This window comes from Cajanus cajan, chromosome 4, assembly GCF_000230855.2.
Source record: "Cajanus cajan strain Asha chromosome 4, NIPB_CcT2T_4, whole genome shotgun sequence".
NCBI classification, from domain to species: Eukaryota; Viridiplantae; Streptophyta; class Magnoliopsida; order Fabales; family Fabaceae; genus Cajanus; species Cajanus cajan.
Genome location: NC_138520.1, coordinates 78281128 through 78305782, shown reverse-complemented (window position 1 = coordinate 78305782; position 24655 = coordinate 78281128). Strand labels below are relative to the sequence as shown.

Genomic DNA, 24655 nt, shown 5'->3' with positions numbered 1-24655 from the left:
TGTGATGCCTTATAAGAATCTAATGATAACGGTAACCGAAATCAAAGCTGCCTTGTAAAGAGTTCTTCAGTTCTAGCGGCCAGTTGGAAGCTACACTTGGATCACTTCCAAGCTCTTGAGGGACTCGGTAGGAACAAATTGATAAAGAAAAAATCGGAGGTGGGATAAACGTTGATAGACGATTACGGTGTCATTGTAACATTAAACAAATTTTGCTATCATAATTATAGTGAAAAGTTTTAATTGTTAATTTATTCGAAATTACAATAAATTAAAATGTATGAATATGTACGGTAATTTTTGAGATTAAAGTCAATGATCTTGATTTTTCTAATTCACGGTTTTGACTATATACTTCTGTATAAAGTCAATACCTTATTTTAAATAAGGTAAATATGCATTTAATGATATTTAGATAAGTCAAATTTCCATTTGATTACATATAAACATCCGCATATCAATGGTTATGAAAATCAGATGCTTGTTTAGTTGTATAATAAAAGAAAAAAAAAAGAAATATATTTAAAGAACGTTAGAAGTATTTTTTTTTAATTTTAAACAAAACTAAGGTATAGTAGTTTGCGTTTATATTTTATAATCATAAAGAATATAATGATATTTTTTGATTTTTACATTTTCTTTCCAAATATAGAAAGAAAAGGTTTTGGTGTAAGAGTCTCCGAAATTTTCTTTTCCTTCTTTCTTTTGTTTTATACCCTAGGAGGGAATTATTTTTGATATGTGTAATCTTTCTTTTCTTTGCTCTTCCTTTAATTTGCTTGCATTCGAAACTCTATAAAAATGCCCCAATATGAAAATTAGGTTATTCTATTTACACGTCACTCATATGGTGCATTCTTGGGATGTGAATCTTGCAGCATATGGAGCCTGGCTGGAAGTGGAACAGATTAACTTGTATCAATCCTCTGGACATCACCCCATCTGTGCGTTACCTTTCAAGAAAAAGAAGGAGAGCATATGCGTCCCACATGTGAAATAAATTGTATATTGGTTTTGGCGCCAGAATTGTAAGAAAGAAAATCCCATCCCATTCGATTTCTTCCAAATGTGATCACTCTTCCAACGTGCATGGATTCCCAAACCCTAGACTCCACCGATCTCTTCCTGGCCGCCCTCAAAACCCTGGAACTCTCTCCGCCACCCTCACCCTCCCTCCCTCCAATCCCCCCCTCCGTCCCCCACTCCAAGCTCATTCCCCACACCCGCTTCCTCGTCGACGCCTTCCGCCACGCCGGTCCCCACTCCCACTCCTACTTCCTCTCCCACTTCCACTCCGACCACTACGCCCCACTCTCCCCCTCCTGGTCCCGCGGCCCCATCTTCTGCTCCCCCACCACCGCCGCCCTCCTCCGCCGCATCCTCCGCGTCCCCGCCCCCTTCCTCGCCCCCCTCCCCCTCCGCCGACCCCTCCTCATCGACGGCGTCCACGTCACCCTCATCGACGCCAACCACTGCCCCGGCGCCGTCATCTTCCTCTTCTCCATCCCCCGCCCCCCCGCCGCCCCCCTCAGGTACGTCCACACCGGCGACTTCCGCTTTTCTAATACCCTCATTTCGGAGCCCGCCCTCGCTCCCTTCGTCGGCGCCGACGCCGTGTTTCTCGACACCACATATTGTAACCCTAAATTTAAATTCCCCTCGCAAGAGGAGTCTGTTGAGTATGTTCTCAATGTTGTGGAAAACGTTGAGCGTGAGTGTGAGGGTAGTAGTGACAACGTTTTGTTTCTTGTTGCTACTTATGTTATTGGAAAGGAGAAGATTTTGCTTGAGCTTGCACGCAGGTTTAAGAGGAAGATACACGTGGATGCTAGAAAGATGGAGGTTTTGAGCGTTCTTGGATACGGGGAGAGTGGCGAGTTTACCGAGGATGGGAAGGAGAGTAATATTCATGTGGTTGGGTGGAATGTGTTGGGGGAGACTTGGCCATACTTTAGGCCTAATTTTGTTAGAATGAAGGAGCTTATGGCTGAGAGAAGAGGGTCCTACTCCAGGGTTGTGGGGTTTGTTCCGACTGGGTGGACTTATGAAGTGAAGAGGGGTCGGTTTGCGGTTAAGTCCAAGGATTCGTTTCAGATTCATCTTGTGCCGTATAGCGAGCACTCGAACTATGATGAGCTTAGGGAGTTTGTCAAGTTTTTGAAGCCCAAGCGGGTTGTTCCAACGGTGGGGTTGGATGTTGAGAAGAGTGACAGCAAACATGCTGACAAAATGAGGAAGTATTTTGCTGGGTTGGTTGATGAGACTGCCAATAAGCAGGAGTTTTTAAGGGGGTTTTGTCAAGCTCCTGGTGATGTGGGTTTTGAGGTTGAGAAGGGTGTTGATGCAAAGAAAGAAGTCAAACAATCAGAGACAGAAGGTGGTGGAAGTATTAATCCAGATGTGGCTGTGAGTTTGTCCACTTCTATGAGAGAAGCTTGTACACAAGATCCTGCTTTGCTGAATGATGAAGAAAAAGAGAAAATCATTCAAGAACTGAGTTGTTGTTTGCCCTCATGGGTCACCCGAAACCAGCTGTTAGATCTGATTGGCATCTCAGGGACCAATGTTGTTGAAGCTGTTTCTAATTTCTATGAACGTGAAACTGAATTTCATGAGCAAGTGAATTCCTGTAAAGCTCCTGTTTCAACATCCAAGTGCTGCACATTAAATGACACGGATTCACTTAAAAAACCTTGCCCTAATACAAACGACGCTTCCAAAAATATTAACATTTTTCCAAGTCAAGACACGACTAAAATAACTAACCTGAAGCGTACAGTACCAAGTCCCATTTCTCCTGCCAAAAGGAAGAGAAGTAATGAAAGTAAGCAAAACAAAATAGTCAAAACAAAAGCCAAAGCAAAATCTGAACCAAGTGGTGCAAAGCAGCCGACAATTACAAGATTCTTCAGTAAAGTGATGCCTGAAGCGCCTGGCAGTACTCAAACTGATAGTATTGGACCAAAGCTTGAGCAAAGTTCCAAAGTTGTAGACTTATTGCCGACTCATGAAGAACAACAGTACAAGGATGAGATTGATCAATTCATGCAAATAATAAATGGGAACAAGTCACTAAAAGAATATGCCATCACTATAATTGAGAAGACGAAAGGAGATGTCAATAAGGCATTGGACATATATTACTGTAATGCTAATAATCTTGGTGAAGGTGAAATATCATGTCAAGTGGAGAGCAAAATTGATAGACCTGTAGTGAAGAAGCATGCATCAGAGGAATTGAGAATTATACCTGATATATCTGAGCAGAAAGTGTTAAAAGATAATGTAGATGCTGCTCATCTATCTCTACCACCTGATAAATACAACCCTAAAGAACATGGTTTGTTTTAATTCCCTCCCCCAGAGATACATTGGTTTAGAAGTTGTTTAACCCACTGCATTTACTTTTATATTTACTCTTTATATTCACGTTAACATATCTATACAAATGGCATAAATGAGCAGCATGTTGGCGTGATGGACAGCCTGCACCATATCTACATATTGCACGAACCTTCAACCTTCTTGAGGGTGAGAAAGGAAAGATAAAAGCTACTTCATTGTTATGCAATATGTTCAGAAGGTTCCTTTGTTACTAATCACACTCTGTATTATCCATTTCCCCCTCATTTTTATGAAATAATGAAACAGTTTTCCCATAATTGGCTGATTGAGGAACATTACTTGCATGCAATGTTTTTATCGCACAGTTTGTTGATCTTGTCTCCAGCTGATGTGCTTCCTGCTGTGTATCTATGCACAAACAAAATTGCTGCAGACCATGAAAATAAGGTAGTTTTTTTTTTTTTTTTTTTTTTTTTTGTTGATAATTTGGATTTAATCATCTTTATCATAAATGAGAATGAAACTTAAACTGAGTAATTCAAAATAAATAAAAATAAAACCCTTATTCTGTTCCTTTGCTCTTATATTTGCTGTGTTAAGTTTTAAAAGACTAGGGCCTTAGTTTGTTAATGTACACATCAACAATTTGCTATGTATGGCATTTTAGCCCTTCATTGCTGCTTGAGGGTGACTCTTTGTATCAAAACTGCCCATTCTGCACACAAAGTTTTCACTATTTTTTTTATTCATGGTAATTACAATAACAACATCAGGGTTTAAACCTAAGACTCGGTGCATTCTACTCCAATCTCCCATTTTTTTCACTTTTTCTTTGAATTGCTATTTCCTTTTTTTCTTCCTTCATTTTCTTTGGATCACAACAGCAAAGAGTGTAGCATCACACTAGTGATTTATTTATTATTTTATGGTAAATAACAAATGAACATGTAGGAAGCGGGGCTCACTATGTCACTCTGCTGATTCTGCATGATTTTTCTTCTCTTGAAGAGAAGGGATTTCATAGTGCTAATTTAAAAATACCACCGAAATCCAGCAGCTAATTTAAAGCTCACATTTTATTTATACAATAAAAATCCCCTTCTGCAAACATGCATTTTTGTTTCTGGTTGTTAATTATTTCAAAGTATAAGAATCTACTGTATGGCAATATGAGTTATTATGCTCTTACGAAGTTCCTTATGTCTATTAATATCAGGAACTAAATATTGGTGGAAGTTTAGTCACTGCAGCACTTGAAGAGGCATGTGGAACAAATCGATTGAAAATAAGGGAGATGTATAACAAATTTGGTGATCTTGGTTGGATGACTATTCTCATAGTTTTTGACTGTGTTTACTAAACCTGTTCAATCTCTGAGGATTTTTGAATAACTATGAAATAACATGCTACTTTTAAAGGTGATGTTGCTCAGGAGTGTCGTCAAACACAGAGATTGCTTGCATCACCTACACCACTTCTAATTAAGGATGTTTTCTCTGCACTACAAAATATAAGGTATTATAATCACTCTGTTTCTTATTGTAACTTATGATCTTACTAGGGATCTAATTTACCACCAATCCTCAAATGTTTAGTTTAAAGTTGTTGCTAGACTTAGGTTCACAGAGAACCCTATATGTGGTAACTTGTAATTCACTTGAATTATTTTAAAAGATAATTCAAATGGTTCTATAGCTATTTAGTTAGTTAAATTTTAGTTTTGCTTTACGTGCTCTTATGTAGTGTTCATCAGTGTACAAACAGGCAGTGGAAGCACGTCTCGGAAGAAAGGCATCATTGTTCATCTCATGCGTTCCTGCCGTGAGAAGGAGATGAAGTTTCTTGTTCGGACCTTGGTAAATATCTGATTTTTATTTTGAGGTGCATAGAAGTTTGGTGGTGGGAAGTTTATCCCATTTCAAGGTCAAGGCATGCCATAAGGCTCAATAATGGCTTACAGTGGCACTTGCAGATTGTTATGGTTAAGTATTTATCCTTAGTTCCTTACTAGGCATGCCATAAAGCTCAATAATAGCTTATGGTGGCACTTTCAGATTGTTATGGTTAAGTATTTATCCTTATTTTAGATAAATTTCATCAAGGTATGTGTATACTGCTTTAGCTGGGTCTGTGGAAAAGAAGATTCTAAGGAATAAGGAATTTAAATTTAGGTTTTATCTGATCTCAAAACAGATGAGAATGTCATTATTTTTTTTGCTACAGTGCAGGCATCACATGCTTGTTATTGTGATCATAATCATGCGAGAATGGTGATGTTCTCGGACCAATAAAGAATAAGAGGTTGACCAAGAATGAACCACAATTTATGAATTGACCCAGCCTTTGCCTCAATTATTCTTTAATCCACTAGTCTGCAATAAATCACGTAGAATAAATCTTCAAGTAATCATCCTTGTTTCTAGGGTCTCCAACTTGATGCCCACCTTCAAGTTGGAGATCTGACAGTTTCAATATTCCCAACACTGTTTAATGAATAATGACTTAAAAATGCTATTCATACTTCATGTTGTTACCAAAGTCAAAAGACACAGTTATGGACATGAATTTCTTGGACCACCCTTTACTGTATAAAATAAAACCCTAAACAGTTTTTAAATTACCATTCCCTAAATTTATCTGTCTTCTATTATACACCTTTTTCCATTATATGTTGCTAAGTCAGTTCGGCATCCATGTATGGATAAATTGTATTGTTTTCTCTCTCTACACATTGCATTTCAATATTTACCGTTCTGAATGTATGTACATAATGGTGGCTAGTGGTATGCTTCTCAAATGCCTTTATATATAGATATATTCTTATCCTTGTATGCCAGAGTCCTGGTTTTCAACTTAGCTTGTTATGTAGGTCAGGAACCTAAGGATTGGGGCAATGCTTAGAACTGTGTTGCCTGCATTGGCTCATGCTGTTGCTATGAATTCTTGCCCTACTTTGCACAAAAAAGGAACTGCAGAAAATTTGAAGGAGAAACTTCAGGTTCATTCTGCAATCATTTGCTTTTGCCTATGACCAAGTTTATGTATTAATGTGCTATTTTTTTATCCTGTCTACATTTTGATGGTTGATATTATTTTCTGTCATAATAATGTCTTTTCATCTGCCATTTTCTATACAGAGGAACTTTTAAGTTAAATGGGATAATAGGAGATTTTATTACTCTGAGAAAAAGGGAATATATTAGAAATTAGAGTATAAGATAAATTTTTGGAGAATATATGTAGGAAAAAGCATGAATAACACATAGGGCATTCTTAGAAGTGTTTGTAGCTCACTTAACACTTGCTAAAATGCACTTAATGTTCACATGTATTGGTTTCTAGGAAGTTGCAGCACTTGTTATAATCCAGGAAATAATCTTCACTAATTCCATGAAGAGAATATATATGAGTGATATGACAAATCTATATACCACATTATACAAGAATAAAAAGCTTCCCTATTAAATCTTCCATAGAGAAAGGAAAAGAAAATACCTGATGATCAACCAGAATGCACATCAGTTGTGTAAAGTTTGCCAATGCCTCCTGTTCTGTCTGTTTAATTCTTTACTTGCTCTGAATTAGTGGATGCTGAAGAGAATGTGATTTCCAAAGGTAAATGCCATAAACCATTAGCTAGGCAAGTTAGCATTTTTGGACACCAAATTACCATCCCCAACAATTATGTCTAATAGGAATTCAATGGCAGAACTTCTTAAATATTCAAACACTATGCTCTGACAAAGTAGCAGCATAAATGGGGCAGCGTCACCAGAACTTTGTCTTTATTCCTGCGAAAAACTGCGAAACATGTAATAATTTCATCAAATTCAGAGGATTAACCTAGGTTTATAAGAGCCAAAAGGCTTGTTTATCATGTAACCAGATTGTAAATTATGCAAAATAATTGTATAGTAGTTTTAAAACTTTAATGATTCAGTGAATATAGATTTGATTTCAATTTAGCATTCATGATTCCTTTTTCATTTATCTAATGTTTCTGTCGGCTCTAACTTGGAAGTCCTACCCTTCAGTTTTTCCCCCTTGGCATGTTTTTTTAAAATATGTGACTAGGAAGCTATAACCATTTTCCATAACAAACTTTGAGAAATATTTTATCAAAAGATGAAACTATGTGCAAGTTTGTGGGTTTTATTTGAGCTGCAATGCTTAGTTGGATTTAACACTAATAATTTGTCACAGGTCCACAAGGTGTATGGGGATTGTTTTGTGGGCAATAATTGCCCTAATAGAAGTGGCCATTTATATCTGTCACTGAATATTTTTCCTCACATCTCCAGGTTCTTTCTATGGAAGTTGTTGAAGCATATAACATACTGCCAAATTTGGTAAGGATTGAATATTTGAATAGTGAGTCTTGCTCGTACATAGATTTTCTGATTGAAGTCATAGCCATAGGTTTATCAAAGACTGACAATGTTGGATATATAACTATTACCAGTAATTTCTGTTACTGATCCAATAAATTTCTTTAAGTTCTGATTTTCTCTTGATGATCTGTTATATTTGTTTATTTTAATGCTGACTCATGAATGATAATCTACCTACTTTTGACCCTATATGAGCAATAATGCAGTCTCGTGGTGTATTTTCATTGTCATTTACTTTAATGCAGGATCTCATAGTTCCATCTCTCATGAACAAAGGCATCGAATTTTCAGTTTCAAATTTATCAATGGTTCCAGGAATCCCTATTAAGCCTATGCTAGCAAAGTATATACTATTTCATATATTGGCCATTTCTTGAATTGTTGGTGATTAGATTTCAAGTTTCTAGAACCTTTTCTTAACTTCAGGAGTCCCAACTAACTTTGTTAACACCCAATTGATTATTTTTTCCTTGTATTTTCCCTTTCTTCATAGGGTCACCAATGGTATTCCCCAAGCATTGAAGCTATTTGAAAATAAAGCATTTACATGCGAATATAAGTATGTTTTATTCTTTAATTAGTTATTTTTCCTTTTATCTTTATGCTCTTCATGTCTCTCTTGACATCTCATTGCATTTAACAATGGACATGCAGAAGAAAGTAGTCATTTAAAATTTTGGTGTGATATATTAGTGGGTGATATGAAGTTCAATGTGGGTCGTAATATAGTGATTTGATTTGCATCTCTTCGAAGTGCCTCAATTTTGTATGTAAATGCTATAGCAATCGAGCATCTTATTTGATAAATAGTGTACAGTTGCTGTGCATGTCTTTGCAGTCACGTCTGTACAAACATGTATGAAAATGTGTTATTAAGCTTCCTAGACTGAAACGTTTTTGCAAGATGAATAATATATATATATATAGAAAACATCTTTCTTGAAAGTATCTAAAAGAGAGTTAATCTTTTCAAACAAACTCGAAGGTAGGAATGCTGGTGCAAAGCAAACTCGTTAGATTGCTATTGAATTTTTCTTTTTTAACATTAGTTTCAAATTTTGAAATTCTATTTGGATTTGTAATTTGTTGATAGAATTTATAATTTGGAAATCATTGTATAAAAACAAGGTGGTAAGAAATGCAAAAGGTCAAATTGCTTCATGTATAATCAGTTTTAAGTGAAACCTGTAAAATCTCTTGAATAGATTTAAAATTCTGATAAAGTGTGTTTATTCTACAAATATCTTTCAATTTGGTGACTTTATTGATTATTGATATCCTCTTTGGCATTACATGTCTCTCTTATACAAGGATGAATTGCATTTACTTTTACACCACTTGTTTAATGGAGTTTAATGTAATTCCAGGTATGATGGTCAGCGAGCTCAAATTCACAGATTAGTTGATGGTTCAATTCGTGTTTTTTCAAGAAAAGGGGATGAATCAACTTCAAGATTTCCTGATCTAATTGACATAATTAAGGAATCCAGCAAGCCTGTTGCATCAACTTTCATAATGGATGCAGAAGTACAAACAACTTTCATGCCATAATATTCTTTATTTTTGTTCTTGTTGACTAAGCTCCAGTAATAAATCATAATTTATGGTTCTTCTACCTTTCAGATTGTTGGTATTGACAGAAAAAATGGATATAGGATTATGTCTTTCCAGGAGCTATCTTCACGTGAAAGAGGTGGCAGAGATATGTTGATTACTGCAGAGAGCATCAAGGTTGGACATTTGCATGCTTAAAAAGAAACTGAAAACCACTTATGCCTATAGTTATTAAACCTTAATTGAAAATTACCAAGCATATTTATTACCAAGTATATTACTGAATGAAGTTTGCAGTAATATCTGTCTTATGTTTTTTTAGATAAAAGAGAATTTATCAAGACAAGGAGAAAATATTAGAAAGGGAAAGGGGAATAGAATCCTCCTAAGCTGAAGAACTAAACAAAAAAAAACCAAGAAAAAAGAAAATCAATGAGAATTCTTCCCTATCACTTCTCGCCAAAGAAATCCAATTAAAAAGGCTACAAGGTTTATAGTAAATAGATGCCAAATGTCTAAACTTGTTCTAAAATCAGGTGATGCGCCAAATAAACCTCCTTGTTGCAAGAGTTCCATTCCAACCAAATACACCAAATCAAAGCAGAGATTGCTTATTTACCAGAAAATCTAGTCTCTTCATTTCTACTAAAATCATGAAGGCTAATGGTCAAAAGTTGGTCCAGGGTAACTATGCAAGAATAGGTGAGAAGCAGATTCCAAAAAAAGTACCACACATTATTACAACATTTCGGGAAAGACCTTTATGTAGCCTTTGGCCATAGAACATGTAATATGTCACTTACAATATTGTATTAATTTTATTATGTACTGCAGTTCAAAATAAAAGACTTGACCTTAGAGGCACCTTTGGATTTTCACAAGGGTTTGGCAAGAAGAAAATTATGCCTACTCAATAAATATCTCAACAAAATGCACATTAGTAATGGTTTTTTTTCTATGGAACATATCAAATCAAACTCAAACTCAATTGATATTTAACTTTTGGTTTTAATTAACTTAGATCAATACCAATCATATAACTATCATAGGAATATTAGATGATTCACTTCCTTTTAGAAGGGTGTAGTATGAAAACATTTGTTTATTTATCAAGAACATGGTAATTAGAGTGGGATTGGAGAGCTGTTTTTTTTTTTTTTTTTTTGGCTTTGCTATTTTCTTCTTTGGGTAATTTCCTTGTGGTTTGATTTTTTGTTGCTGTTGTAGGAGGATCTCTTGTCTTTCTTTTTACTTCTTTAGTTCTCTTCTTCAACACTGTTTGCAGTCTCTGGATTTGTTTCTGATATCTTCTGTTATTGCAGGTAGATATTTGCATCTTTGTCTTTGATATCATGTTCGCAAATGGAGAGCAGTAATTATCTTTTACTCAAGTTTATATGTATTGGTGATGAACTTGGTAGAAATTATCATGTAGTGCATGCAAATTATTCTGTTAGCAAATGATCTCTTGAATGCATTGGCTTTGTGCAGTGCACTGTGCTGTACAAATCAGGATAGTATATTGATCAGAGGACTATAGGTGAGGGTAGTTATTGAGAAAAATCTAAGTCCCATGTAGGCCAGAGATAATGCCAAAATAAAGTATATATGTGGAGAACAATCATTTCTTTACAAGCTAATTTGTAGAGTTGAGTTATGCTTTGGTATAATATGTTTTTGGTACCTCTAAAATTTCTTAAGTTTGGTATTAGTCCCTCCAAAAATTTTTGTTCTATTTTGATCCTTCTAATTTGAAAATGCACTACTTTTGGTCCTCATAGTGATTTAGATAATGCATTATAACCAATTTTAAGTGCTATCTAAACCATTTTAAGGACTAAAAGTGATACATTTTCAAATTAGAGGAACTAAAATAAAACAATTTTTTTGGAGGGATTAAAATCGACTTCCAAAAATTTTAGGACTAAACACATTTTTCTCATTAGGCTCAAATTCACATTCTAAAATAGTATTAGAGCTCATCCTAATGTTTGTAAAATGGTATCATAGTATATTCTAGATCTAATAAAAGATTTACCCATCATATTATTCATGCATTGGGGAAAAATTCAAGTCCCTCATCAAGTGGGGGACAACCTCATTTTATAAGTCTATTTTGTAAGGTTGAATTAGACTCAAATTCACTTTCTAAGATTATATCAGATTCTATTATGTGACATGCTATTGGTTGTTTATGGACCACCCATAGATATCCAGTCCTGCAAATTTTCATTAGAAATTTTCAGTTCTTAGTGTGAGGGATTTATGTTGAAATTTCCTTATCAACTAGAGATATGGTCAAAAAAATAGAATAGTGGGGGAGCAATTATCAGCTTAAAAACAGGTTGTCTAAGGTTGAGTTTAACCCAAATCCACTTTCTTAATATGGTATTAGTGTCTATTGTAACGATTGTAAGACAATATCATGGTCTAGCTTATATTCATTAAAAGAAAAAGTCATCTACTATTTATCTACGTACTAAGCTCAATAGTGTTAAGTGTGAGGGGTGTATTGAGAAAAAAACTCTAAGTTTGACACCTTCTAAAAATAAGGTAAAAAATAGTATATAAGGGAGGACAATGCATATCTTATAAGCTTGTTTTGTAAGGTTGAGTTAAGTTCAAAATTTCATTCATGAGATGATATTAGAGCCTATCCTACATCCATTAAAAAAGACTAGCCACTATTTATCTATGCAGTAAGCCCAATAGTGTTGGGTATGAGTGGGTGTATTGAGAAAAATTCAAACTCTAGAAATTAAAACTAAAATGGTGTATTAGTGAAGTACAATTCTCATCTTACGAGTCAATTTTGTAGAACCTTACGAGCTAATTTTGTAGTGTTAAGTTAGGTTCAAACTTATATTCTTAGAGTAGTTCGCAAGATGGTACAGCCAATGCTAAATCTTGTGCATGGATGGATAAAAACTAGATAGGGCGAAAAAATGTGGCATTTTCACATTAATGACAGTAGAGCAGTTAATGATGATTATGCATGTGGATCTCAAGATAGATGCAAGGTAGGTCTGTTTAGGCAGTATTGATTTGTTTTAAGACGCTAATTATCCTTGAGCAGTTGATATTTCCTTTAAAATACAGTCTGTACTTGACCCATTAAAGCTCTGTTTGCAGGTTATTGGGTTTTCCTCTCCGCCTTAGACGAAAGTGTATGCATCTAATCATCTTATTAGATTGTGAATCTTCTGCATTTTATGGCAAGGTGAAAATTTACTGTAACTTGTAATTGAACTTTTATTTTAATCCTTGTGTATGTCTTGGAAATTATACAGATCTGAGGGATTTGTTCTATGATGAAAAACCTGGGTATTTTGAATATGCTAAGGAAACAACTGTAAGTGCTTCAGTGTATGATTACTATTTTCTAGTGAAATGTATTTAATGCAGGTATATATTTGAATACTTAAATGTAGATTGAAGCAGACAATGCTTGTTTAACCTGTGAAGCAACATTAACTAAGATAAATGCTTTTCTAGAAGATGCACTACGCTCTTCATGTGAAGGAATTATGGTGAAAACATTGGATGTTGATGCTGGGTATTTTCCATCAAAGCGTTCTGACAAATGGTTAAAGGTTAGTATTTGTCGTACAGGGCTTTGGTCACTTTGTTTGTCTTGAGACACAAACATCATGTATTAAATATGTATAATGTTCCGAGCCTTCATTTTGTAGGTCAAGAGAGATTATGTGGAAGGATTAAATGATACTCTTGATTTAGTACCGATTGGTGCATGGCATGGAAATGGAAGGAAAGCTGGATGGTAATTACCTTTCATATTTTTTCCTGTCTCTTGAAATCATTTAAGATGCTGCAATGAAACTTGCATTAATTTAATATTCTCATGTGTTTACTACATTAGTCACGTTAAGGACCAACACTCCTCTAAATGCTTGAGTCTGGTGGATGACATCTGCTTCACTGCATAACCTGGAATGAAGATAATGCAGCATAATGACCTCATTTCATGTTCAGATGCCCAGTTCGAATCAAAACATGAAATTTTTTTGGTGAAACATCTGTTATGTGCAACCAAAACAAACAATAGTATCTAGCAAAATGAAAATATACAGGACTATAGCCAATAATTATGATGCATTATAGCAATTATAGATAACCAAAAGTTTGCGTGGCACTTTAGTTTGAAAAAGGTGTTAATAGAGATCATATTCCATGTCATTGGAAAAGAATGGGCATGATTATGTCGAGCATTAAGTGAGGCTTGGTAATTGCAATAGAAATTGCGTCCATCAAGTGAAATCATGAAGTTTTATTATCTCACTCACTGGTTGATACACCTCAGATGATTACTTAAGAACCTTGCCAACATACAACAAATGGAAAATGAAGTGGCAGAAAAGGAATGTGCATTTTACTGTGGCTTCATAATGAACCTTGTTGTATAAGAAAGTGATTTACTGCGCTGTTTTTTATCTGGATCTTTTATTGTTTCAGGTATAGTCCATTTCTTATGGCTTGTTTCAATCCTGAAACTGAGGAGTATCAAAGTGTATGTCGTGTGATGTCTGGATTCTCAGATTCATTTTACATAGAGGTATAAATTGTTTTGATTTCTTAATGTATTCTGGCCTATGCCAGCTAACTCTAAAGTACCATAGCCTTTTTCCTCTTTTACTTAGTGTTTGGTACTTTGGTTGGTTGGGAGGAAATGGAGACGAGGGGAGAGGTTTTTATAAACTTTTGTAGATTGGTTCAATTTTTAGGAAAAGCGAGGGGAGAAAAATCCTCCCTCATTCAATTACCGCTTCCCTTTAATATTGGAGGAATTTAAAACAGGTTTTGTATAATGACTAAAATATCTCTGCTTGTCGATCATTTAAACGGATCTTAGTACATCAAAGGATTAGTCTTTAGCTTTCGGCTTAGGGGATACCTTTGTTTACCAAAAAGAAACATTATCTCTACTTATGTTTTTAAATTCAATATTATAAGGGTACGAAGGTAAGTTAATTTTTATAATCTCTCCCCTCATTTGAGCCTAATAGTCCTTTAAGCTAAGTATGTTATTGTAATTATATTTTTCGTAGTCCTGTCTTTGAAAGTCGAAAACTAAAAGTCATCAATACAGCTTATCTATGTTACTTATGCTTACATAGTTCATAATAGATAACTTTTAACCCTTTTATGCTGACCTCTACAAGTTAGTAGTCATTGATTATTCATATTCAGGAAAATGGCATTCAAGGACACTTAAAAAAACATTTTGACCTTGAAGATTGCCAAAGTAATTTTTTAGGCTGGGGTAGACAATTTTGTGTTGCTCCTTAATAAGAATATTTAAAATAAAATGACTACTTTGTATAGTAGAATAATCATTTATTTTGGTGTCCTTCCTGTCCAATATGCATCCTGGGAGCAACATTGAGGTAATTACTTCATTCATATTGGCCAAACAATATTTTTGAAGTTTAGAGAGTTAAAAATTAATAGACATTAATTTGATCTATAAAGGTCATTTATGGTTTTATTATGTATTTGCTATGGCCCATTAGTTATGTTTAGCATATACCAAATCTGTTTGAATACAAACTTAGAAACACTTATGAGAGTTTCTCTATTAGAAATTTTTTTTTTAGTAGAGAAATTCTCAAAAGTTCTTCTAAAATTATATAAACAAATCTAGGACAAAGAATAAAAGGTATGGGGGTGGGTTTGTTTTCTTTATTAATATCATGAAATATATCCTGTAGTAATAAAACAAAGACAAAAATGGTCCCTGTATCACAACTCATCCAGTTATCTAAACATTGACTAGATGGAGGTGAACAAAGTACACAGAGCTTATTGCTTTCTTTTCCTTATTGAATTTGTTAACCTGGTGGCAACATTCTTTTATCATCACTGACAGGAATTTGATATTGCGTTACAGATGAAAGAATTTTTCTCTGGGGACAAAGTTTTGTCCAAAAAGCCACCATATTATCAAACAGGAGAGGCACCAGACATGTGGTTTTCTCCACAAGTCGTTTGGGAAATAAGAGGAGCAGACTTTACAGTATCCCCCGTTCATCATGCTGCCATTGGTTTAGTTCATCCATCTCGTGGCATCTCAATCAGATTTCCAAGATTTATTCGTTCTGTCTCAGATAGAAACCCAGAAGAATGTAGCACACCTGCCGATATAGTTGAAATGTTTCATTCTCAGACTCGAAAGATGGACGTCACAGCTCAAAACTGAATGTTGATTTGTTTTCTGCATATATATAATCAGTTCTGGATGTAAATTGTTTCTAGGTTTCAGGTTATTGAAGATTTTAACGTTTTATATGTATAGTTTAGAAGTTTTAGCAGAAGATTGTCTTGGCTTGTCCCACGAAAGTTGTGCTAGCTTCTTTCTGGTATTCTACCCTCTGGGACAGTATTGATGTCATACATGCTTTTGTTATTTGAGAGAAACAAATTTTGATCCAACTTACGTCTGACCGATGGATACAGTCCTCTCTTGATAAAACATTCTATGGGATTGATGTATACATCCATCTTCAACAAACAGTTCAACATTGGTGAAACCAACATGGTTAGCCGATTGGTTAAATGTTATTAATGAGAATAGTAATTTCCCTATTTTTAACAATAAGCCTGGCAGAGTTGACTTAAGTACTTATATGATTTAATTTTTTTTTAAAATAATATATATCTTTCAACAAAAAATAAAAATACCATGCGTGAACTTTGGATTCTAAAAAAGTAGAAATATTTAAGCAAACCTTAGTTGCGGAATCCAATTTTACCCTTATGCACACAATAAAATGTTGTATAAAAAGTTTTAAACATAAGATGTACAAATAGAAAGGGAAAAAAGGGTTAACAAAATAAACATGACCATACTTTGCAATCCTATGTGATTTGATTCGCTATAAAGAAACTCTAATTTGAGAACTCGTACCCATAATTACTTGTGAAACTCACCCTTATGCAAACTACAGAATGTTGTAATTTGTAAACAATAGAAAATGGAAAAAGAAAAAAAAAAAAAAAGAAGCAAATGAAGTACTCATGACTACATGCTTTGTTATACACATTTTAATTGAATAAAGAAACCCTGATTCGATTTGATAACCTGTATCGGGTGATTACGTGGCAAACTGACTGACCCTGATCCGTACCCGTATCCGATGGTTACGTGATAAAGTGAGTCACTGAGTCTCGCTCACAAAAGATGCAGCAGTAGTAGTAAGAGGTCAGCACGAACAAACAGACGCATTACATTACATTACATAGTAATAGAAAGTTATTAACAAACCAACCTAATCTCTCTCTCTCTCTCTCTCTTCAATGGCCGGAATCCGCTTGCAACCGGAGGACTCCGACGTCTCCCAACAATCCCGAGCGCTGGCTCTCTCCGCCGCTGATCTGGTCTCCGACGACGACCGCTCCGTCGCCGCCGACTCCTGGTCCATCAAGAGCGAGTATGGCAGCACTCTCGACGACGACCAGCGCCACGCCGATGCCGCCGAAGCTCTCTCCAACGTCAACCTCCGACCTCCCTCCGATTACAGGTTCCTTTCCTCTCTCTCTCTCTCTCACACACACACACTCACACGTGTGATTATAGCAAACGAATACGAGTGTATCGAATCAATTGGAATTTGTGTTTTGCGAATTGCTTCTCTATGGACCGTGTCGTACTTGATTCCTGATTCGTTGATTGCATTTTCACTCCTTCGGTTTTTGTTATGCTATGAAATTTCAGGTTCGTGAATATGCATAGTATGAAAGTGAAACTCGTTGTTTAGCTCTGAGCGAAATGCCTAGGTTTCGAATTTAATGTTAGGAGGAGGAGGAGGAATTGAGGTGAAGTAGAATGTTAAGATCTGCTTAGTTTGGTTTGTGGCATTTCATTTTAGGGCTATGAAGGTGGTTTATATTGGATATTCTCTTGTAATTTATGGATCTGATCTGAATTGTTGTAGCTATGCGGATTTTGGAATTTGCTTTCAGGATTTACAGTTCGGAGCTGGTGTTTGTTTGATGAGAAAGGAGTTGAATGAATGAATCATTGAATCATCATTCTGAATTTACCAATGCTGACTTTTTTTTATTCATTGTTTGTTCTTCTTGTGTGCAGTTCTGACAAGGATGAACCTGATTCTGAAGCAGTTTCATCCATGCTGGGATTTCAGAGTTATTGGGATTCTGCATATGCTGATGAGCTTACAAATTTCCGTGAACATGGTCATGCTGGTGAAGTCTGGTAAATGAAATTTTGATTGCATAATGTGCTCTGTTGATGATCTACATGAACTTGGTGCAGAGATTAGCTGTGATTAAAATTGGATCCCCAATTGTTTACATGTATTCCTATCTTATTCTAAGAAATAGGTGGAATAGACTTACTAATTGGGCTATGGAAAATGATATCAAAATTCAAAACATCGTTGCTATAATCTTTAGCCACCAGGTGAAATTACTGACCCGAAACCATACCTGATGATGAGCAGTAATTAGGTTTTCAGGCCTTTCTAGGAGTGAAGTGTTGATTTCTTTTTCGTTTGGGTAAACTTTTTAATAAGCACATATAGGATGTGAAAAAAAAAATGAAATAAACTTTTCCAAAAGTTAAGATTAATTTATGCATGTGTTAATTTGTAGAAATATTAGCTTCTCTAAAAGCTATTCTTTCAACTTGTGGAGAAATTAATTTTGGCTTATGAAGAAACTTATTTTATTTTCTTTCTTATTGTTTTCTACTAGAAGTGTTTATGAAGAATTTTATCTAAACAAGCTTACATTGACAAATGGTTGGATTAAACTTCTAGGAATAAGGAAATGTCATGACTTTCTACTTGAGGAATTTATTAAAAATCAGCATTTTCTTCATTTCTTATTTTGTTTCCCAAGCTTGTTATGCTCTACTTACTTTGCTAGCCAAGGTGCTCTCGCTCTTCCCATTTATTGGATTGCTACAGTGCATTCTAAGTTTCGCCTTATTGATTAAAGTCAGTTCTTCAATCAGCATTAAAAAAGGGATTTTAATGCGGAATGAAAGCCTTATTGGATAAAGTGGGTGCATTTTAAGTCTTCTATTTTCACTTTTAGCCTATCATGCAATTAAAAGCAAAATAACATTTGATTAAATATAACCAAGCATTTTTTCCCTTCCAAAAAATACTTCTGGGTGCCTCAAATGTGAGTTGGAGGCTCCCATACCAATCTAACAGCATTAGAACAGAAAACCTTTTGTGCAGCTTTGAACAATGTAACATCATATAACATAACTACAATATCCATGGAATACTAACAAATTGAGAAAAGTATGAACTTCAGACCCACATTAAGATTTCTGTGCTTTTACTTGTCATTTTGCTATACATAATGTTTACACTGCTTTGATTCATGGTAAGAGCCAAGCCTTCTATACTACTTTTTATGGAAAAATTGATGTGATAATGTGTACCCTCCGGATCTCCAATTTGCCTAGCTGACTGAACAGTTCCTGGTCCCCATCCGACCGAGCAACCCAAACTTTAGGCTAGTCATTGACGTATTGACGAGTGAGTTCCGGTAAAACTAATCAAAGTTGTGATTCCTGTGATTCTTGCGTAGGTTTGATTACGATTATAAATGCAGTTCATAGGTTCATTACAGAGAGGGATCCACGCGCATTTAAGGGGATAAAGATCAAAGATCTATATAACGTATATGGGACCCATATAAATAAGGAAAGTGGACTAGGGAAAGTCAAGTTTTTCTCATTCTTGAATGTTTTAGGTCAAGACGGCAGTTAGGTTCTCTTAGAGTTCATTTTACCAAGGGTTCTCCTGCTGCTATCCCCTTACTAGAACAAATAAGAATAAATTTCCCATGTTTGAAAGGACAGGTGAACATTTTAATGTAGAAAATTATATAAGATTATAAAATGAGTTTGATATCTTATTTTGCATCATTTTATATTTTAAGTTTGAGTTTATCTACTGCCCCTCAGTAAGAGGTTGCTTGTTGGGATTAATACTTCATATTTTCCCATCTAGCCTTCAGTTCAGAGATTCTATTTCAGCATTCCTTCATAGTAAAGGACTACAGCTTCTGTTTTTCCTTAATTTTATTTGCACATATCAACTTCTAGACAGTGTTGAATGTTGACATTTGACACTAAATGCAATTGTTAGAACTAGAAGTGTCACATTCTTTCGGTTTTCATTGCAAAAATGTTTAACTGTTATGTTTTTTTTCCCCTTATATTTTCTGTATTTGTAGGTTTGGAGTTGATGTGATGGAAGTAGTTGCGTCATGGACAAAATCCTTGTGTGTTGACATTTCTCAAGATCGTATACCAAATGATGTTGATGATGTTAAGGCTGAAGCTGGTGAACTAGGTGATAAATTTTTGTCTAGTTGGAGTGTACTAGATATTGGGACTGGCAATGGTTTACTTCTCCAAGAATTAGCTAAACAAGGGTATGGCTTTACCAAGTTTTGTCCATATTTTGGTACTAATATATGCTGTGTCAATATAAATAAAAATATATACCTCTAAATAACCACCGAATCCTTTGTCTTTCTCAACTTAATTTTGCTCCAACATTATTTTGCGTCCTCTCTTGATTACACAAAAATGTGTTGGTGCCTCGTTGTATTTGTTTGAAAACAGAAAGGCTTACTAAGCTTGTACCAAAAAAATATGTGAACACATAATTACAATTGAATGATAATTTCAGTGGCAAAGGCAATTAATGATTTATTTCAAGTAATTTATAAAATAATGAAAATTTAATTAAATACTTCCAATCCATATCAGCTCATGGTCATGTACACCAATGAAGCTATAAGGATGAGATTTTTCTATATAAAAATCTTTCAAAAAATCTTATATAGGGTTCTTGATTAATTTTTTAAAAATTAAATTGGTAAAAATGAAAATTTAGCTGCATGTGTGCATCTGAAGCCTTACTGATTATACTTTGATGAGAAAGTTTCCTGGGAATGAAACCATGCTTTGTGCAGTCTAGGTTCTTGCAAATTCTGAATATTTATAGTGGAGAGATATCAATTTGTTTTATTAGTAGGAAAGATTACAATGGCAAAACAATGATCAAACCTAAGTTTTTGTGTATCTACCCCAACTCTCCCCCACCCCCCACCCCCTCCCCAAAAAAAAAAAAAAAAAAACTAGGCCGATCGTAGTGGTTTCATTTATGTTGTTGTATTGTGAACACCTTGTTATGAAAACTCTTGGCATTTGTTCAGGTTCTCTAATTTAACTGGGACTGACTATAGTGAAAGGGCAATCAGCCTTGCCCAAAGCCTTGCTAATCGTGATGGATTTTCCAACATCAAATTTATGGTACGTTCTAGTTTTAATTTTTAAGTGTGAATGAGCATGTAGTTTTGTTCAACTCTTTCCTTCTTGTGGATCCCAAAGGTGAAGGTTATTCTATTACATGAGATTGTGAAGTTAGCATAATGAATTACGAAAAGGGTGTAACGATGCACAATTATGAAAAGTCAGTATTATTATGGGCAAACTATACAACACAATCCCATTTCTTACCATTCGAGTCATTTATATTTGTTTGCTCTGTTTTTCATCTTTTCTTAATTGTTTGATTGTTTGCGGCTTTCAATACATGAGAAAATAATTGGACCTTTGCTTTGTTTCTTTCTTCCTTTTTTAGCCATTGTAACTTGTACATCTGCCGTGCTCTTTTTGTACCTTCACCTGATTTCTTGAATTTTCAACATTTTTTTCATCAAAATTTATCACCAAAGTCTTCAATGTCCTGATTTAATCTGCCACTGCATACCCCTCTTACATTGACCTGATTCTTGAATTGTAACATAACAGCTTCATTTTCATCAATTATCACCAAAGCTGCAATCCTTTGGTTTCACACAAGTTGAATCAATAGTGGCTGATTTGAGCTTTCCATTCTTTCCGATAATCCCACAGTTTTTAGTTCTTCTGGAGGCACTTTGTCACATGCTTTAGCATTACTGAAATTTTGTGTCACATGATTCTTGTTTCTAGGGCTTTTATAATGATTAACTTCCATCCTATTATTGGTAACTATTAGGATTTGAAGATGGTTGACCATCCAATTTTCTACGGTAGTAAATCTAACATGCCCAGTGGAAAAAACAAAACAGAACTCACATAGTAGGGGCTGCAAAAGTAAACTATGTGCATGTGAACTATGAACCTGGTGGGAAAAGGGCTAACATAATGAATTATGTTACTAAAATAAGAAGAAAAAAAATGGAGAAATGCTGAATAAATGGAAGAGGGGCAATAATAGGAGAACTTCTGAAAAATATTGGAGTTTATCCTTTAGAATTTGTAGCAATAGAAGGAAGAATTAATATTGTCTGGTTTTATTCATTCTTTTTAAGAAGCAGTTTTCTTAATTATTTATATTTTAAATTTGTGATTCAATGATCCTAGAAAATGGGAGAAACCATAAGGAAAAACTAAGAGAAATTTGTTAAGAGTATTTACTGCAGAGAAAGAAAGTTTTTTAGAAAGTGAGTCTTAAATGAAGAAATCATTTGTTTATAGAGTCTTAACAAATCAGTTAGATTTGTAGTATTCTGCAGTTGAAGGTGCTTGCAAGCAGTGATTTTGACATGTTGAATAGGCTTCAACATCTAACAAATACTTTAACAACTGAACATTACAAAAGAAACTGAACTTTGTTACATAATTTAAGTCACACAAGCTTTATAAGCTTAGCTACTAGCTAGCCTATATTCTAATATATTCTTAACCCTTCATCGCATTTTATTGTGCACTGTTGTATTTGACAGATCACTTTGAATTTTGAACATGAAGTTGTTTCTTGGCATTCTTATTTTGTGTGCGAGGCATTACTATCTTTACATTCTTGACATGTCCAATTCCTAAAACCTTCCTTGGCTTTAATTATTTTAAGGTCGATGATGTCCTCGAGACAAAGTTGGGACAAGAGTTTCAACTTGTTATGGATAAAGGAACGCTAGATGCTATTGGATTGCATCCTGATGGTCCTGTCAAGAGGTAAGAAAACATACTGTCTTATCTGTGATTCTATCATAAGTTTATTGGAATTATATATATATATATATATATATATATATATATATATATTTTTTTTTTTTTACTTTATTGCTTACTGATTTGCTCTCCATTTAATAGTTTGCTTGCATGGTACCGAGAAATTATGCTTGTTTTCTTGATTTCAGAATGATGTATTGGGATTCTGTTTCAAGATTGGTTGCTCCTGGTGGAATACTTGTAAGCACTTCTAAATTTACTACCAAGTTCTTGGCGCTTGTGGGTCGTGGCATGAACTGTGCATGCCTATTACTTAGTGGGATTTTTTTATTCATTAAAAAAGAAGTCATTATTATTTTTGATCTTGATTTCTGCTTGTTTCACTTGCTATGTCTTTCCCAAATTCCTGAGTTCATGATATAGTTGCAGCAGTTCTTGCTACTTAATTTGGACTTTCTCCTTTTTTGTTGTAAGGTGATTACGTCTTGTAATAGTACAAAGGATGAGTTGGTACAAGAAGTGGAAAGTTTCAACCGACGAAAAATTGCTAGTGCTCAGGAACTTGAGGAATCGTGCAGAGAACCCCCATTTGAATATGTAAGTCATGTCCGCACATATCCCACATTTATGTTTGGTGGATCTGTAGGCTCCCGTGTTGCTACCGTGGCATTCCTTCGGAAATGAAAATGCCTGTCATTAGCTCTTATGATTTAGGGTTTGAAGTTGTGGTTGGTGGTATAGGTAGATGCATTTTCCTAACGTGTGTCGAACCGTAAATATTTTTTGTGATTTATGTTCTGTTACCTCTCCTTTCTTTTGGGTGAATAGTTGTTATCATTCGGAGTTTACAGCCAGTTTCAGCGTGGCAAAAGGTTATGTTTCTCTGGTTCTTTTCTGACTTTGATTACAATGAGGTGGATGAAACTATATAGAATGAATCATTCTAAATCTTTGTGCATCCTCTTATTGATTCTCCCACTTTTGTACAGTAAGTATTATGTGTTTTATAGTTTTTTTGGTTACTTGTATTTTATAATTTGAAGATGTTAAATGTATTTATTTAATATTTTTTTACTTAAATATATTTATAATCTTTTAAGTTTTGGATATTTATTTCTAGTCTCTTAAATTTATTTATTTTTTAATTTCTGTAATTAAAAAAAAAGCTTTTTTGAATCTCTTAGAACTATTTGTTCGTAGGTCGGCCCATTAAGCCTGTGGTTTGTACGGTTAATAATTTTTTTTTTATTTTTTTTTTAAATCATGTAACTATAGAAGGAATTGTGCCAACTCACGAAGTCTGTGGGCTTGACCTACGAGCTAATTCGTTTAAAAGAATTATTATTTTTCCTAACTTTATGTGAGGCCTTTTGAATTATGGGTGATTTTAATATTATGTTAAAAAATAAGTATAAGGAATAAATATTGAATTTAGTATATATTTTATTTAAAATATATTATATTTTTTTTACCTTAATATATTTTAGATTAACTATACAAGTTTGGTATGTTAATACTTCAATATTTTAGTTTAAATATGTAAGTCTTTATATATTAAGACTTTCATAATTTATTTTTATTTTAAAATGTTTGATGTTTATGTTTTTATAAATATTTTTTTTTATGTAATTCTCTCTCGAATTTTCTTGGCATAAAAAATTGAAAAATAATATACTTTTCAATTTTTTTATTGAGTCAGCAAGCTTAATCGTTTAACTGCGAGTTTGTAGGTGGGTATGGGAAAAAAATATATTTATTTTGTAGATTGAGTTTATTTGACCCATTAAAAATGTGGATTTTGTAAGTTGGATTTTGAATTGGTTAGGTCAGTCTCTATATCCACCCTTGCTTAAAACTAGCTTCATATATATATATATATATATATATAAACTAGCAGCATTATTAATAATGACAGATTGAGTAATAGTACGACATTAATTGAATTTAATATAATATTTTTATTAATAAGAATATTAGTAGATGAATTTTGTACTAAAAATTTAAAAGATGAATTTTTTTTAGACATATTAACTAATTACGTATGAGCAGAGGGATTAAAATAAGTATTTTTTACTGAAGATAATTTTACTTTTATGGATATTAAAACTTTTCCCGAGTATTATGAATTAAATAAGAATAAGTTAAAGTGGTGATAGTTTTACTTTAACTACGATCATCTTTGTAGTATTACTGCATTAATGTAGAATGTAATGTCAAAATTTAAGATTTAGTTTTAATTTGTATTTGATTTTTGATAGTGACTTCATGCATCCTCGTTCCATGAAACAATCTTATTCACGTTGGATATGTTCGTAATTAGCAACAAAATTTCACTTTTAAATATTTAAAGGTTACA

At 34.2% G+C, this 24655-nt stretch overlaps 2 protein-coding genes across 14 annotated transcripts; both read left to right on the top strand.

The window, feature by feature from the left end:
• The first annotated feature begins 16 nt into the window (after positions 1-16).
• On the top strand, positions 17-15740 carry LIG6 (DNA LIGASE 6). 13 transcript variants are annotated; one of them, XM_083073189.1, is made up of 20 exons: positions 17-159; positions 879-3340; positions 3466-3583; positions 3711-3792; positions 4562-4664; positions 4764-4860; positions 5099-5201; positions 6215-6343; positions 7647-7694; positions 7982-8079; positions 8230-8295; positions 9104-9263; positions 9360-9467; positions 10613-10662; positions 12423-12457; positions 12581-12642; positions 12722-12883; positions 12983-13071; positions 13764-13863; positions 15199-15740. In XM_083073189.1, the coding sequence occupies exons 2-20, from the start codon at positions 1090-1092 to the stop codon at positions 15505-15507; spliced, it is 4170 nt and encodes a 1389-aa protein (XP_082929315.1). In that variant the 5' UTR covers positions 17-159; positions 879-1089; the 3' UTR covers positions 15508-15740. The 13 variants fall into 13 exon arrangements, 6 of the variants coding, with proteins under 6 accessions (XP_082929315.1, XP_082929319.1, XP_082929320.1 ...); XM_083073192.1 differs by lacking the exons at positions 17-159; positions 13764-13863 and having other exon boundaries at positions 754-3340; positions 15199-15339; XM_083073190.1 differs by lacking the exons at positions 17-159; positions 7982-8079 and having other exon boundaries at positions 758-3340; positions 7549-7694.
• Positions 15741-16477: 737 nt separating this feature from the next.
• AR401 (S-adenosyl-L-methionine-dependent methyltransferases superfamily protein) lies at positions 16478-23398 on the top strand. Its single transcript, XM_020363293.3, has 7 exons — positions 16478-16828; positions 17398-17523; positions 19527-19727; positions 20517-20613; positions 22199-22302; positions 22488-22539; positions 22774-23398. Exons 1-7 carry the CDS (start codon positions 16605-16607, stop codon positions 22981-22983), a joined length of 1014 nt encoding a protein of 337 aa, XP_020218882.1. The 5' UTR covers positions 16478-16604; the 3' UTR covers positions 22984-23398.
• Positions 23399-24655: the final 1257 nt, after the last annotated feature.